The sequence below is a fragment of the Talpa occidentalis genome, unplaced genomic scaffold (genome assembly GCF_014898055.3).
Source record: "Talpa occidentalis isolate TD23 unplaced genomic scaffold, MPIMG_talOcc4v2.1 talOcc4.4, whole genome shotgun sequence".
NCBI lineage: Eukaryota > Metazoa > Chordata > Mammalia > Eulipotyphla > Talpidae > Talpa > Talpa occidentalis.
Genome location: NW_023604295.1, coordinates 1,097,872 through 1,114,743, shown reverse-complemented (window position 1 = coordinate 1,114,743; position 16,872 = coordinate 1,097,872). Strand labels below are relative to the sequence as shown.

At 62.4% G+C, this 16,872-nt stretch overlaps 1 protein-coding gene across 1 annotated transcript in view; it reads right to left on the bottom strand.

The window, feature by feature from the left end:
* Positions 1-562: 562 nt before the first annotated feature.
* The window catches only part of HSF2BP (heat shock transcription factor 2 binding protein), a 24,601-nt gene continuing 8,291 nt past the window's right edge, over positions 563-16,872 (bottom strand). Inside the window, exons 5-9 of the mRNA XM_037524773.2 lie at positions 12,078-12,227; positions 10,486-10,618; positions 6,991-7,108; positions 4,774-4,877; positions 563-803 (exon numbers count right to left, since the gene is read on the bottom strand). Of these exons, the coding sequence (XP_037380670.1) occupies positions 598-803; positions 4,774-4,877; positions 6,991-7,108; positions 10,486-10,618; positions 12,078-12,227 (711 nt within the window). The 3' untranslated portion in view covers positions 563-597. The remainder of the gene's footprint in view (positions 804-4,773; positions 4,878-6,990; positions 7,109-10,485; positions 10,619-12,077; positions 12,228-16,872) is intronic.

Here is a 16,872-nt window from a genome sequence, read left to right as displayed (position 1 = left end):
TGCTGTGGCCAATGCAGGCTTGAGGGACTCGGGCCGTGGCGTTCACAGCCATAGCGCCAGGAGGCGTGGGAAGTGCACGGCCCCGGGGTGTGATGGCTCCCCGCTAGGGCGGCGCCACGCTGTTCCGGAAAAGAAGAGCAGCCCGGCAGTGAGTCTTCAGACTTTATTCAAAAATAAAGACACAAAAATATAGAACTAAAATGTCCAACTGTCCTCCGAGACAGCAGCTCCGCCACAGGGGTAGAGACAAACCTGCGCTCGGGACCAACGGCAGCAACGAGAAAGGGGTGGACTGTGTTGGAAGAAATGTATCTCAGGCCGGTGCTGGCCAGCAGGGCGGTGGTCGCCACCTCCCGCCGTCACAGGGAAGTCCCCAGGCAGCAGCAGTGCCCGCCGAGGGGGCCCTCCGGCACCGCGACTCGGGTTCTCTCCGGGGACAGCGCCTTCAGGCCAGACGCGCCACCCCCAGCAGCTTCCCCCCACAAGGAGTGCTGTGGAGACGTGCCGGTCCCCCCAGCGGGCTGTGCCGCCCCCGGCACGGGTGCACGGGGGCCCGGAGCAGCGTGAGGCATGGCGGGGAGGGACACGCCGCTCCGCCTACACGGCCTCCAGGGCGCGCAGGTCCTCCAGGAGCTCCCGGGCCGCTGCCTGCAGGTGCGGGTTGCGGCTCTTGGCCATGGCCAGGATGCGCTGCAGGGGCAGGGAGCTGCGGAGCTCAGAGGCCGACTGAGAGAGGACCTCGGGCTCCAGCACCACGGACTGGACGAGGCGCAGCACGTGAAGACACACCTCGGCGTCGGGATCTGGGAGAGAGGGAAGGCTGGGTTACCACAGACGCTCCTCAGGACATGCCAGGTGACACGGAAGAGCGGCAGGACCGAGCGACTCTCTGCTCCACAGGGTGTCACCTTAAAGTGCCGAACTGAAATGTGAGCGCCGCCGGGCAGTGGCTGTCGTCCTGCCCACAGGTAAGACTGTTTTAAAAGGCCTTGGTCACCACGGTCCCCGCACAGCAGCGCCCTCAGAGGCCGTACGGACTCCGCCTGGGTGCCGGGTCCAGTCACAGGCTGAAGCCGCCCTCCGCCACCTCTGCGACGGCGCCTGCTCCCAGGCTTGGCCGGCTGGTCACAGCAGGCCTTGTCCCCCTGGGCTGCATCTGCTGGTGGGAACCAGGCTCAAGTCAGGTCCTCTCGGCGCTGCAGGCCCAAGGGGAGAGCTAGCTGCACACCCAAGTGGGCATGGCCACGCCAGACGTGAGTGGCACCTGAACCTGCCCTGCCCCGGAGAGTGCGGCATCCTCCTACACCATCTGAAGGAACCGTCTCTAAGACCTGCCCAAGGCTCAGGGCAGAGTGTGGCTGCCACATTGAGGGGGTACCCGCCACCAGAGGGGGGCACCGCAGGACTGAGCCAGACGCCGAAGAGCTCCTCCTCTAGCAGCCCGCCAGACCCCCAACGACCAGGAGCTGCCGCCACGGCTGGGGGAGGAGGCTCACGCACAGGGCAGTGCAGAGCGTGAGCAGAGCACCCCTCAGCAAGACACAGCCCTCTCAGCACCCGGGTGCACGAGGACGCCGAAGCCTCTGATGCCAGCCCTAAGCACCCACGCTGGAGGCCCCGGACAGGAGGTGTGGCATCTGTGGGGACAGCCACCGTCTACCTCCTCCCTGGGCCCGAGGCTGGGGCGCTCGGGCGCTGGGGCCCAGAGGTGCCGTGGCCCAGCCGCGCAGGCCGAGCTGAGGCAGCCTTACATTTACAGGGTTATTTTTCAAAAGAGCAAAGAAAGACACAGGCTCGTCCATTAGGAGGCCCGCGAGTCTCAAAGCTCACGCCACGGGCATCACAGAAGCCCACGGCCTGCTCCACGGCCAGCAGAAGTTCCAGCGGGCAAGAGCCACCGCGTGTGACATGCTCAGCGGAGCCACACCCAGACCAGGCAGGGGAGCAGCCTCAGACCAGACAATCAAATGAGGATCTGAAACAGGCAGGACAGGCGGCAGGACAGCCCACGGCCCGTGCTTGCAGCTCACCAAGGAGCACGAGGCAGTTTAGAGATTCTACCTGCTCGTGTTTCACTGCCTGTGATTACTACAGATTGTTTTGTAAAGCCTAGAGCAAATGCTTAAGAAAAAAGGCTGTATGGGTCTCCCCTGGTGGCGCAGCGGTTGAGCGCTGGGCTATGAAGCTGCCCGCGGCCTCTGCAGCGCCGGTTCGATCCCCGGCTGCTCCCCGGCCACCGGAGGAGGGTCCCGCATGGCGCGCAGACCTCTCCTGCCTCCCGCTGCTCCCCTCAGCAGTGGACTTCGGTCCTTCTGCCTGCTCTGCTCCCCGCTCTGGCTCTGGTGAATCCTCTCACCCTCCCGCGCTTCTGGCTGTACCCAGTGCTTGTATAAATAAAGAAAAGAAAAAAAGCTGTACAATCAAACGATAAGCAAAAAATAAAATGTAAGATGAAAATAATCCAATAGTAGCAAAAGAGAGGAAAACAAATGGAAATACTTGTGTGTCTCTGACACGTTTAGTAACACCAGCACCAACACCCGGCTGAGGGGCAGCGAAGGCAGACGACCGCAGGTGCCAGCCGCGCCAGGAGAAACACGAAGGCGCAGCTCTGAACCTGCGACCACGCAGCGCCAAGATGAGTCTCAGAAGGACGGCGGCGCCCCCATCACCACAGACAGAGCAGGCTTCGGAAGGGAGGGAGGACATGACCAGGCCCGAGCCGCGCGGGACCGCAGAGGCGGCGTGGACAGACCTGCTCGGAGCTTCCGAGAGCGCAAAACAAAGCAAGGTGGAGCCGCGGGCACGCAAGCCAACACGCTCGGTGCAGGGCCCGGCTCTCACCCCGTCACCGCTTTTAAAAAGGAAGAAGGCAAAAAGAAGTGCCCGACGGACACCATCCACCGGCCTCACCCGATCATGTTAAAGGAATTCAGGGTACATCCCATGACGGCAAGGATGAAAGTACAACTCACTCACTCCACAGAGCAGCGCAAACAGAAAAAAACACCCGAAAAATCCCCAAATACGTGGAAATAAGACAACACACTTGTAAATAATCTACGGGTTAAAAAGAAGCCATGAGGAAAATGAGGAAGGGCCGAGCATGGAACGAAGATGAAAACGCAGCATCAGCCAAATCTGTGTCTGTCTGCGGGTAGAGCCCGCCTGCCGGGGGCTCGAGCACTGGTGCTCACGCTGGGCGGGAACAGAGGCCTCGAAGTACCTCGGCTGCCACCTTAGAACAAGTAAGAGAAAAAGAAAATCATGCATAAAATGTGCCAAAAATAATAATACACAGAACTCAAATACAATTAAGAAAAAACAAAAAAGAGGGAAGTAACAAAGAAAACAAAAGCTGACCCCTTTGAAAAACTGCCTAACACGGGGCGGGGGGGGGGCCCGGGAGGGGAGAGGGCGGCTACCAGGCAGGGCGGCAGGGCCAACGGCCGCACCCCCCCCCCCTCCGCCGCAGGCCGGGCACTCCGGGCGGGCGCAGCGAGGGCTGCTCTCAACCGCTGGGCCCAGAGCGCGCTACACTGGTGGCAGGGACAAGTCCTCGGAGAACATAAACCCCCCAATTCACGTTGCAAAACCAGGCATCCCGCACGGCCGACTCATCAAGTTGCGGTCATAGTTCAAAATGTTCCAACCATTGAAGACAGAAAACCAGGCCAAGGCCCGGAAGGCGTCACTGGCAAATTCCACGCAAACATTTAAGTAAGAACTAGTGAGAAAGACACACCAGCCTTTCAGAAAACAAGAGGGCCAGTCCTGTGCATGAGTCCAGGACCACCCTGACGCCAAGAAAGACAGAGGCCACCGTCCCTCGGGGCTGGGCCTCAGCAGCCTGCGGGTGGCTCCTCGCGCCGGCCGTCTGAGTTGTCCCCACGTTACAGTGGTGCAAAAGCAACGTACAACCGGAAGAAACCGTCCTTTGATTTTGAATTTGGATCTCTTCCCGGGCTAACGGGTGTGATGGGGTGCTCTGGGGGGATGGCCTGGGGGGGGCAGTCAGGACCGGGTGTTCTGGAGTCATCGACACCGGCTCAGGCTGGAGGCAGATGCGTGAGGGGGAGGAGACACGTTCAGCGACGGTTGGTGCATGCCTGAGGGGCCGGGAAGACACAGCTGCCGCCCGCTGAGATCAGGAAAGCGGCGGGCAGCGTTCAGCTGGGGAAGCCGAGACCCGTGTGAACAGTCTGAAGGCCTCCCGAGGGCCGGTGCGGAGGCGTCTGAGCACCCGCAGCCCCTACCCCCCGCAGCCGTTGCCTGCCAGACGAGCAGGTGGGCGCGGCTCCAGTGGGCCGGGGCGGGACGCTGACTGGGAGAGCCCGCGACGTCTCGCGCTCCTTAGACAGCCCAAACACACGGGGTGCGAGAGCCCAGACCTCCCCAGTGCCCGCACGGGCAGGGGATGCTGCGGCGCCGGCCAAGCGCCAGCACGACACGTGGCACCAGCAGCTCCCCGCTAGGTTCTCTGCAGGCCGAGGCCTAACAGGCACGTGAGGACCATGGTGAGCTGGGAAAGCGACGCAAATGGAACCCAGCAGAGGGCAAAGGGAGGGCGTGGGTGGGCCCCGGGAGACGCGCAGCAATGCCGTGCGCCCACACGGTCAGTTCCCAAGTAGAAAAGCTGCGGTTCCCATCCGGACCTGAGGAGTCCGAGCCCGGATCTTGACGGCATGGAGCCACCTGGCAGAGCCCCTCCTCATGCCGGACCCCGCCTCGTCCTGCAGCCCCAGGGAAGCTGCGGCCGAAGAGACGCCTCACCGCTCAGGAGCCACCACAGCAGGGGGACGAAGCCAGGGCTCTCGCTGATGTACTTCAGGCCCTTCAGGTTGATGCTCACGTTGTACAGGGACATCAGCATCAGCCTGGAAGGCACAGGAAACGGGGGTGAGCGCTGACCCTCCCTGCTGGCCCCGGAAGCATAACACGCTTGGCGTCTGCACAGTTCCGACGCCGCCTCAACGACCTGCTGGCAGTGCGGAGAGCAGGCACGAACCACGTTAGCCTCTGCCAGACACTCCAGAAAAAGTGCCACATGACACTCGCTTCCCAGGCTCACACTCGAAAGGCACCTCAGAGGTGGACCCGTGGGGACCCCCTCCTCTGTACCGCCCCGCGTTGCTATGCAGGTGGCCCCGACCCCTCAGGGCCATGCAGGCCCAGGTCGGCCCCTAGCACTGAGCCCTGGGCTCCGCTCAGGGAGTGGCCCAGGGGCCACACCAGGGAGGGCACAGCCCAGCTGCCCTAACCAGCAGCAGGACGGCACCCAGGGCTCAACAGAGTGGGCCAGCTTCCTGGGGACCGGCCAAACTGCTGATGTGTCCTCCGGGGAACAGAGACGCGACGGGCCTGGTCCCTGCCAGCAGAGACCTCACAGCTCCACACAGCGAAGCGGTACCACAGAAGCGTTGTGCACACCGTGAGCGACGAGCGAGGAAAGGAAACCTCCCTGGTCAGAACTAAGCCGGGGGCAGAGGCAGAGGCCGGCACAGGCCCCAGCACAGCCACCCCACTGGGGCGACACAGAGAGCAGGAGCAGCATCACAGCTGGGCATGAGCCCAGGAGTTGCTACACCACCCCGGGGGGGTCACTGTGCGGAGCTCTGAACTCCCCATGATGCCCCTGCTGCTTGCAAGCTCCCTCAGTCCTCTGCCTCAGATGCCCTGTGACGCTGCACGCTCCTGGGCCTCTGCCCACAGTACTGAGGGTACACCCTGCCCACAGCTGGAGTAACTGGGGGCTCACCGCCAGGAGGCCCCTTCCCTTGCCCTCCAGCCTGGACAAGAGGAGGTCTTCCGGGCCATCCCCCGTGGGTCAGTGTCCCCCTGGGTTTGGCGCTGCCTCCAGGACAGGTACTGGACTCACCGGGATGCCTCACTGGACTCCCTCCTGCCCCTCCCTTTTCAGAGGCTTAAGCTGACCCCACAAGTCTGCTCCGAATTCACGCCGCACACACAAGGACGGAGAGGGTGGGTGTCCCTGTCTTATCTGGAACCAGCCTTTCCGGTTCATTGTAGTGAGGTCGGAAGAGACGCCCCCGCCCCACCCCTGGGGCTCTGCAGGTCAAGGAGGGTGTGAGGGAGCAGCAGACAGCGTAACACTCGCGGTGTTTCCTATGTGTTTCTACATATGATCCGTGGCCTGGTTCACTCCTCTCAAGCGTCTCCCCCCAGAAGTCAAGGCCAGCACAGACGCAAAGAGCGGCAGGCAGAACCCTGAAATGCCTCCCGACTTCCCTCCCCTCGTGCCCGAGATCGACACCCGTCTCGTAACGTGACAGGCCAGGGGCTACGGACACACCGGGCACTCACCTGCTGACTGAGTCAAGCACAGGGGTTTACCCAGCTTGGCCTGGCCCGACCCTCCAGCCGGCGCCCCCTCGGCCAGCAGCAGCAGAGGCAGCTGAGACCCCCGCGAGAGGAGGCCCCCGGGCTCTTGCCATGTAAGGACAGGGCGGGGACGGCGTAAGGAGTTCGGTCCGCCCCGAACACCTGGCAGCCAGCAAGGACACAGAGACTCCGGCCCCAGGCGCGGGACTGGACTTGGTCACGCCCCACATGTGCGGGGCGCGCCATCTCCCCAGAGCTGCTAGCAGAGGCCGGCCTGGACAAGACCCGGACTCTGGCTCCAAACCACAAAGCCCAGCTCAGCCCCTAGACTTCTGACCAGACCTCGGAAATGTGCTGTTCTAGCCAGTGAGTTTGTGTAGCGGGTCACACGACAACACAGGTGCAGACGTCAGTGCTGCCATGACAAACACCTGGGGAAGGTCGCCTCGGTCAGCCAGCACAGCCCTGGGCACCCTACGAAGCCCGCGGGCGAGAGCACGCCCTCGTCTCTATCATTCTCCAAAGGACCAGAGAACAGGCCCTGCACCCCTTCATTCTCCAGGCACTTTGTTTCTTCTCTTTAAGGAGACACTGCAAAGAAGCCAGCCCTCTCCCTCAGCAGCCCACGCGCGGGAGGTGCCACCATACACTTTGAGCTTGGTGCACTGTCCCGGCCTCAGGTCCCCCAGGAGCTGCAGGATGGTGTCCAGGAGCACGCGGCTGGAGGTCACCAGGAATTCGCGCCCACAGGCGATGGCAGCCACATCTGCAACACAGAGGAAGACAAAGCATCAGAATCACAGCCATTGCAAATCCAGAGGCTGGTCCTGGACAGTCTCTATGGCCACTGCTCTCCGCATAGACCTAGCGTAAACCAAGTCTGAGAGGCCCTGCCCACGTGGCCGATAGCCCCCCGGAGAGGCCACCGCCGCCACGGTATTGCCAAACCGTGAGGGCCATGCTCCCAGCACAGGAGGGGACGGAGCACCTGGAGAGCAGAGGCCACGCTCCGACCACTGGAAGCGACGGCTGTGCGCAGTCAGGGTCCACACAGCCTGGCTGCTTTAACGGGGACCAAGGACACAAAATCCACTTTCTGTCAGAACGCTGACCCTGAAATAAGAAACTTCGTCCTGAGTGCTGCATCCGACTATGGGTTAGTGCCAAGTTTCCTTTTTTTTTTTTAAAAAAAAAAAAAAGATTTATTTATTTATTTATACAAAAACCAAGGTACAGGCCAGAAGCGCGGGAGGGTGAGAGGATTCACCAGAGACAGAGCAGGGAACAGAACAGGCAGACTGATGAAATACATTGCTGAGGGGAGCAGCGGGCGCAACAGGAGAGGTCTGCTGCGTCATGTGGGACTCTCGCCGGCTGGGATTGAGGGGAGCAGCGGACGAGGCAGGAGAGGTCTGCCCTGCGGGAATCTCCCTGGCCGGCCAGGATCGAACCGGCACTGCAGAGGCTGCAGACAGCTTCACAGCGCTGCACTCAACCACCTGCGCCACCAGGGGAGGCCCTGTGTGCCAAGTTTCTTCAGGCCCACGACCCTGCGGAACTGGTGTGGATACTGGGCCGAGGAGTCCCGCTGGCTCCACAGATGGTGCTCTGAGAAGCCTGGCCCAGCAGGTTCCCACACACCTGCCAGGAGACTCTGTGGGGCCACGGAGATTTGCAGACAAGTTGATAGCATATCGGCTGATGCTAGCGTGACCCATGACTGAGTCCCGCACTCACACCAACGCCCTGGAGAAGGCCTTGCGGTGCCCGTTGCATCCCTAGCCCTCCTGGACAGCTGTGGGCGACGCCAGGGAAGCACCTGCATGCTGGCCGCTAGACACCCTTCACTTGCTTGAGGAAGTTTGCTTTTTCCTTTGTTCTTTTTATTTGTTCATTTTGTTATCTTTATTTTTTTTTTTTTTTACACAAGAAATTTGGTCTATTTACGCTCGCGGAGCAGTGAGGCTCCGGGGCTGCCCACGCTCTACTGTTCATCTGCTTGTGCGGGTGGCTCAGAAGTGGAGAGAGGCTCCGTGCCAGCCCCACTCAGCTCTAGCCATGGCGGGGCCTCGAAGCAGCCCTGCTCCCGCACGCACGTCCCTCTCAGAACGACGGCTGTCAGGTCTGAGTCGCCTACGACGTCTAGTTCTAATGTAGGAGGACTCTGAAGACTTGACCGCAGTGATGCAAGCAAGGACTCCGCGCTTCCTGAGATGCCATGGCTGACCCAGACGCGTGTCCCGCATGGGCCCGTGACCTTGACCTCAGGTAATCGTGTGTCACCTCGCCTGAGTCGCATCAGAGAGGCAGCAGGCTGGGGTGTGGATGGTGTCCTGACTGGTGGCGTCCTTCTGTGGCATTACAGACAGTGCTGACAACTTGCACATGCGTGTCCATGGGCACACATTTCAGTCCTCCAGGGCACGCTGAGGGGCATGTTGGGTTGTGTGGCACTCCGGAGTGGGCGTGCACTAAAGCTCCTCTCCCCTCCCGCCCCGCCCGACTGGTCTCGCTCACCCTGCCTGGGCCTGGTGCTCAGGGGGCAGGGCTGACCCTCAGGAGGGCGGCTCACAGACTGGTGGGGAGCCTGGTGGGCCCACAGGAGGGTGAAGTTGTTCCTCCTTTCATGTTTGCTTACTAAGAATTTTCAAGAAAGGGGGAAAAAAGGGAATTATCATGAATGGAGGATGGTTTCCATAGCAGAGGCACCGTGCGCCCCCTGGAGCCTGCTTCGCTGGTGTCCTCAGACAGCCCCTCCACTGCCTGTGTGGGAGCCAGCAAGACGACGCAGCTGAAGGTTTGGCTGGTCAGCGGCTGGGTGCCTGGGATGGGCAGGGGGCTGATGACAGAGGACGGAGCAGGAGAGGTTTGGGAGGGCCGCAGTACTCGGGGTGGTTACGAGACCGTGCATTGTTCAAAGCGTGCAGAAGCACAAGAAGCTGAGGAAAGACATGACAGGTCAGTTTACTGCACGTAAACTTTAAATTCTGGAAAGGAACCTTTCCTTGAGAAGGCAGAGGGCCTATCTGAAGCTGCCTCTGCTGTCCGCTGACTCCCCACAGGACAGTCTGGGTGCCCGAGGGCACATGACCGAGGCTCTGCCAAGCGGCACTTCCACACCACCCCGCGGCCCCCAAGGGAAATCCACGGGAGGCTGCCGTGTGCGCCACCCAAGCAGGGCAACTGAGCCGAGCTGAGTGTGCATGCTGCACCCGAGGCTGGACCCAGGCCAGATGGACCCCGCTGCACATAGCTTGATTCACAAGCAACACAATGACACACCATGTGCAGCACAGACATCTGGGCCCTCGCCAACAGCAGAAAACGCAATCAAATGTGCAGATGCCTTCTGTTCTACAAGGAGAGAGAAAATACCTTAAAACAATTTTTCAAAGAGACCGCCCGAGGCCAGCCTCCGGCATGCCAGTGCAGCAGGAGGGTCAGAGCGGCTGGTCGTGGATTTCAGGAGCGGCCCTGAGACCACCCCAACCCCAACCTCCGCCCGGAATAGGCCCCAGCTCTTAGGGGCCGTGGAGACACTATCTCCAGACTCTCCTCACTGGGCCAGGATGTGCCCTGAAGACAAAACGTCCTCCAGCGGCGGCACTGGGAGTGCGACCCTGGCGGCTCCCGCGGGACCACGGAGCACCGCCGCGACGAAAGCGAACTGTCGGTGATTCGGGCAGAGGGAGTCCGCCCAGCCGCGCCACCCGCCTGGCCAGACGGCAGGGACCTACCAATCAGCCGTCCAGGTTTATCCTTGCAGCAGCTTTGCCACAGAATTGTATGGACCATAGTCTTTGGAGAAATTCACTGAAGAGACACGCTAGGTTTCGGGATGCTTGACCACATAGCAGCCAGCGCACAGCTGAGGCACCCTCACCAGACGCCCCGGGCGGGCGGACCCCACAGCCGGCGCCACACCCCAGGGCCCCTGTGGCTCACGGGCACCCGGTGCTGGGCACAAGCAAAGGCATCCGAGACCCTCAGCGCTGCCCCACCGAGGCTGCAGCACACGCACCGGCCCTGGCCCAGGCCCGCCGAGCCTGGTCCTCCCAGGGCCGAGCCCGTGAGGCAGAGGCGCCCCCAGAGCAGCTGGTGCGCCACCCAGAAGGTGGCAGTCGCCGGAAGAGAATTACTTACTGGTTACAATTCCAGCCAAGGCGAAAACAAACTGATTTTCATCAGAATCCAGCTCCTTGACATCCCCATCCAGTGACTTCACAAAACTCGCCATTGTTTGACCAGTGATGTGGAAAAACTTCAAAGCTTTATCCTGAAAGTTTGGAAAACACCAGTGTAAAGGTTTCCACGGTCACCAGCATGAAGCATCTCCAAGTGCAGGACACAGAAGTTCCGGCTTAATCACAAAAGCGGTATTTAAAAACCTGTTTATTTGCTAAAAATTCCCATGGAAAAGGCCAGCTAGAAATGGGGGACATGCAGGAAAGCACCCCCAAGGATGATGGGGAGCAAAACAACACGCCCGCGGGGCAGCTCAAGGTTACGCAGTGCTGGGGACAGGGGACTGCACCCAGGCGTGACGCAGCGGTGCCAAGCCTCGCAGCACGGCCTTTCACAGCTCGGGACGACTCACGGGCCTGCGAAGTTCTCCCGCGGAGGGAGGCGGCAAAGCCCCCAGCTATAGTCTGAAGCCAACCTGCCCGCGAACGGCACAGGGAGTGCGGGGTGATGCAAATGTAGGCCGGGACTGCGAGGCGGTTGCACAGCTCTGAGAATCTGCAAAGACCACTCACTGCTCTGCACTCTTCCTGGGGGCTCGCGGCATGTCAGTGACCCTCAGAAAAGCTTACTAAACTTTAAAAGACACATGACGTCTCTCCTCCCAGAGTCAAGCACAATTTTTATGCTACAGCTGCTGAGTCATTTGCCGCCGGCCCCCACCAACAGACCCGGAGGCGGTGCTCCCCGGCGGTGACGGCACCGGCCCCGCCTCAGCCTCAGCCTCCCTGGCTCCTCTGCCCCCTCAGTCATCACGCCATCCTTGTCACCTGCCTCAGGGACCACAGCTCCCCTTTGAAGCTTCCTCTCCCCCCACCCCAGCATCTGCCTGTCCAGCCGCTGCCCCACCATGCCCCTGCTAGCCCTGTCCTCATGCACCATCAGGCTAACCTTCCAGAAAGTCTTCTCTTGTCCTATTACTTTGTGCTCAAAAGCCCTGAGGAATCCTGTCCTGCCACCTACTGGTTAAGCACAGCAACCTGGCCTCTGAGGGCTCCTCACCGCACCCACCCTCCACCCATGTCCGTGCCCCACTTGCGGCCCCACCCCAAGCTTCAAACTTCTCACCCCGCAGCTGATCAGGCCACGTCTCTCCTCTAGGGCTGCTGCCCCATCTCTGCCCCTGCTACCCATTCAGGACACCCAAGGGCCACTTCCAGTCTCCCTGATGTGCGTGCACGTGACCAGCACGCACAATGATGAACGTCACCCACGGGAAGGGCGCGCGGAAGCACCTTAAACTTTGTTAAACATGGGAACCTCAGCTGCGACTACTGCAGTGACACTAGCCACAAACGCTGCAGCCCCTGAGGAAGAAGCGGTCCTGTCCTCCGTGTTCCACGCGCCAGCGCCGCAGTGGTGGGACGCGTGCAGCTGGCCCTCTGAAGCGGCGCGGCGGACTTAAGGCCAGCTGGCGTGCAGGCCCTCACAGCGGGGTCTGCCCCAGGTTACATGAGCCTCGCCCCACGCCCACCAGAGCTGGCGGTGCTTACCCCCCCCAGAATGGCCTTGACCACGTCCTCACTGCTGGAGACACCCCACAGCAGGGTGCAGGCCGCCGCCCCCATCTCCGTGCAGTACTCGGCCTGCTGCAGGAGCTGCTGCTTCGCCTCGTGCAGCTGCTGTCGCAGGGCCAGCTTCTCCTGGAATCAGAACAAGATCAAATCAGAAGAAGGAACACCATTCGACCTTGAAATATCGCTAGTGTTCCCTCTTTCAAAGATTTTTTGTTAAAGAGAAGATATGCACGCAGAATTCTAGAAAAAAGTTGGCAGATGAGGGCCTCCCCGGTGGCGCAGCGGTTGAGCACTGGGTTGCGAAGCTGCCCGCAGCCTCTGCAGTGCCGGTCTGATCCTCGGCTGCTCCCCGGCCACCGGCCTCCCTCTCCTGCCGCCCGCTGCTCCCCTCAGCAGTGTCCTTCGGTCCTTCTGCCTGCTCTGCTCCCCGCTCTGGCTCTGGTGAGTTCTCTCGCCCTCCCGCGCTTCTGACTGTACCCAATGCTGTATAAATAAATTAATTAATTTAAAAAAAAAAAAGTTGGCAGATGAGCTAGTCTTCAGAGATCCATAGTTCGTATTCACAAAGTAAGTCTCGGAAGCAAAATAACGTTCTCAGAAAAGATCCCACTATAGTCCCAGCTTATAAACGCTGCAAGGAGCATCTCGAGGTGAAATGGGGAAGCGAGGCACCCAGGCCCCATCCCGACGCACTCGGGCAGCTCGGCCTCCTGGCGCGGACTCCACCGGGATGCGCCCTGGGCCGCAGATGGGTAAGATGAACAGGTGCCCGAGGGCTCTCAGCTAGGGTGACAGTGAACTGTCCTGCTGTCCCTGAAACTTCTCTTTAAAAAAGCCCTCTCTTCTTCAAATCCTACTTACCAGTGAGAAAAAGAATGACTTGCCTCCTGGTCTGGAGCAAGGCCAGGATGTCCCGCTCACGGCTGGGAGTCACAGACAGCCTAGAAGGTGCGGGAGGCAACACGGGGGCCCGGGCGGACTAGGAGACACAGCAGGCCCGACCTGTGGGTGCCAGCACGGGCCGTGCCAGGCATCTACAAGGAATTCACAGGCCCCCGACCAGGCCGCGGGCACAAGGGCAGTCCACAAAAGCAGCCACGTTTCTGTATTTCTAACAAGAAGAAAAGTGGGATCCAAAGTCTGGAAACTGAACACCCCTGACAACCGCTCAGGAGGGAGCGACCCGCCCGGGCAAGGGGCCAGCAGAGCGCAGGCGGGACGTGCCCCTGGAGCCGCTGGCGCGGGAGCGCAGAGACAGCCGAGGCACGTGACAAGACACGCGCTGTTCAGGCTTGAAAACTCTGCAGGGGTGCAACAGCAATGATCCCCCCCTGCTCTAGAGAGAGAAGACAATCCCTGGCAAAATCCCAGCAAGACACGGAGGCGATCACGCTAAAATGTCTACGGAAAAGCCCAGCAGCCGCTGAGCCCGAGCTGAAGAGGACGAAGTCGGGGGGCACCACGTCAGCACCGAGGCTGCATGGGGCCCCATGATCTGGAGGCGAGGCGCTCGGGGGCGAGGAGACCAGAGGACAGCGAGACCAGAACGAGGACTCAGAAGCGAACCCGCGCAGCCGCCTCTGACGAGAGAGAGGCAACAGGGGAGAGACGGCCTTTCAGCAGAGGGCGCCGGCGGACCGCACGGCCACACGCAGCAGAGGCTCCGAACCGACCTTCACGCCTCAGCAAAAGTGGACTCCAGGGGGCCAGGAACTGAAGTGGACAGCACGGTGACAGAACTCTGTCACGGCGGGGCAAGGAGACTCCTCGGGGCTGCAGCCAGGGGGCGGCCAGTACGACACGGGCTCCCTGTGGGGACAGACACGCGCACACGCCACATGCGAACCCAGGGCCGCGGCTCTGCTCGGGACCGCGGGCGCGAGATGGACAGACGGCGCCGGGCCGGGAGAAACGCCACACGCCACACGCCGGCCCCAGCCAGGCCCTTCGCTCTCCAAGCAGAAAAAGAAATACCCCAGCGGGAGGAGGCGCGGGCCGAGCAGGCCCCCGGAGAGGCAGGCGGCAGGCAGCACACGGAGAGGCTCGCCCGGGGGCGGGGGGTGCGGATTTAAGCCCCGCCTCTCCCCCGGAGGCCGAGGCCGCCGGGCCGCCAGCCTGGGGCCGCCAGCCTGGGGCCGCAGCACCGCAAGACACCCCAAGACACCCCAGCCGCGGGCAAAGCGCTGGGCAGCTTCTCACACATCCGCACGGGGACTTTCCGCGTGGCCTGAGAAACGAAACACGCACTCACACGAACACCGCTGCACGTCCACAGCCCTCACTCGCCACAGTGAAAACCGGAAACCGCCAAACTGCCCTTCAAGGGGTACCTCCGCACCCTGCAAGCCCGCAGCCACGGCTGGCGCAGGCGGCACGGGGGGTCTCAGCCGTCGAGTCCACGGCACCCGGGCACGAGCTGAGCCACCGCTGCGCTTCGTGATACTGCCGAGGGGACAGGGTTACAGAAGCAGCCTTGGCCACCTCCCGGCCTGGGCCGGGGGCAGGCTCGGCAGGGCGGGGGCCGCGCGGGGGCTGGCACGGGAGTGTGCCCGTAGGGGCAGGCCCATGCACGAGCGCGCACACCGGGGAGGCCCGAGCAGGCTCTGCACGTGTGCCGACGTCACTTCCAGCCATTCCCCTCCTGCACTCGAGGGGAGTCCCTTGCTGCCACCTCCTGCGAATCGGTAGTTATTGCAAGAATTTGCCGACCAGCTGGGCCGGGGTGAGGGCTGCAGGACCGCGTAAAAGTACTAAACGCTTTCCAGCTGTACCTTTCCAACAGACGGACTCCGCGGTACAGCAACACGCCCCAGGGACGCTGCTCCCGAAAGGCGACCGAGCCCCGCCGCCCTCGCCGACGCCACGCAACACTCGCGCGGTGTCAAGCACGCGGCTTTCACGAGTCCTCCAAAGGCTTCCCACGCCCGTCCCCGACGTCACCGCACCAACTGCACCGGCGGGTCGGCTGCTCCACACGTCCGCGAGAGAGCAGCCGCGCTTTCCCACCTGAGAGGCGGGCGAGGGGCGGGCCCCGCGGAGCCGGGCCGCTGGCCGGGGCGGGCTCTGTGAGCCGACAGCAGGGAGCAGGCACCCCAGGTCGGGACGGCCACGCCTGCTCCCCACAGCGCTCACGGCGAAGCCGCTTGTGGCCAGGGCTGGCTCACCCACGGGTGGGGCGGGGCGCCCGGGGACACCCCGCCGCGGCGCTTCAGGAAGCCTCTGCCAGCCTCCGCGGACCCGCTGTGCCCCTCGAAAGGCGGTGCTAACCTCCCCCTGAGCTCGCCCGTGCCATGGGAGCAGGAACCCTCCCTCCCTTGAGGTCAAAGGTTGCCAAAACCAGACTCCTGGGTGGCTTCCCATCCCCCCAAGGTCACGGGCCTGGCCAGCTGACAAGGTTGGGTCCGCCCCTGAGGGCGCTGCGCTGGGCAGGGCGGGAACGGCGCCCCCTTGGCCCTTGCCCTGGGCTCTCGGCCTCCAGCACAGACGAGTTTGCTCTCTACTGCTCCCCTACAGCCGGACGCTCCCCCAAGGATGTCGCCCCCCTCGGGAACTAACTAGCCCTTGCCTGATTTCAGGAACTGGTCCTGGGGTTCCTCCCTGGCGGCTCGACTCTGACACCAGCTTCCGGAGGCCCGCCCCCTGGCCTGGCCAGACCTGCGCGGAGCGCAGCAGAGGCCGGGGACTGGCGGCGGGGAGCAGAAGCCCGTCACAGGCAACGGCGGGGCTCCCCTCCACGTGGCGGGCAGAGCTACCGCACAGGAAGCGCGACTGGAAATAGGAGACAGTTACACCAATCTAGCCCCCCGCTCCCACCAAGGTCACATGTCAGGGCGGCACGTGTGGCGCCAGAGCGCTGTGCCAGCAGCGACGCTGACTGTCGAGCACGGCAACACCCTGTTCAGTGACGCGTCAGCCTCAGCCGGCACGCCCAGCAATGGGGGGGGGGGGGAGCACAGACCCAGAGAACCGCCTCGTCAGCACCGACCCCAGGCCTCGCCGCCGGGGTCAGCCTCCTTTAGGACACGCGTGGACGCAAACGAGCCAGAGGGACGCTCGTGACAAGGCTAAAATGCAGCTTTCAACATGTGACGCTCAGCCTGACTGAGTTTTGAGCCGAACTTTCCCTCAGACCTTTCCCGCGGGCTCAGCACTGAAGTCTGCACAAAGCCCGCCGGCTGGGGAGGCCCGTCGCGCCCACCGACGCGCAGGTCCCGTCACACAAGGTGGCGCGAGACAGCGAGCGCAGCACACCCTGGCCCAGCTGAGCTCCTGGGCGTGAGCAGCCCCTGCCGGCCGGGGGAGCGGCTTCTCCAGGCTGCTGACATCATGAAGGTTTGTATTTTGGAAGTCTCTTGCTCATCTATTTACTTTAACCATTTATTTCATTATTCACTTAGCGACTGCATAGAAGACCTGGGGTGCAGGCCAGAGTGGTGGGGGTGAGAGGACTCCCCAGAGACAGAGTGGGGAGCAGAACTGGCGGATCTGTTGAAATCCACTGCTGCTCCGCGGCACCCCCCCCCCCCCCCCGCTGCCGACAGGAGAGGTCTGCGGCGCCCATGGGCTGGCGCCCTGGCCAGGGATCACCTGGCCGCAGCGGTCGCTGCCTGAGACGAACCTTAGGCCACCCGAGGGGCTGTCCTGTCTTTTCACTGTGAAGACTCACCGTAGGTGGCCACTGAAAGGCTGCGCGCGACTCCCCACGGCAGCGGGCTGTACCGTGCCAGCGCGCACCCCTGCGGCAGGCACCCACCTGACGCGCTGGGGGCTG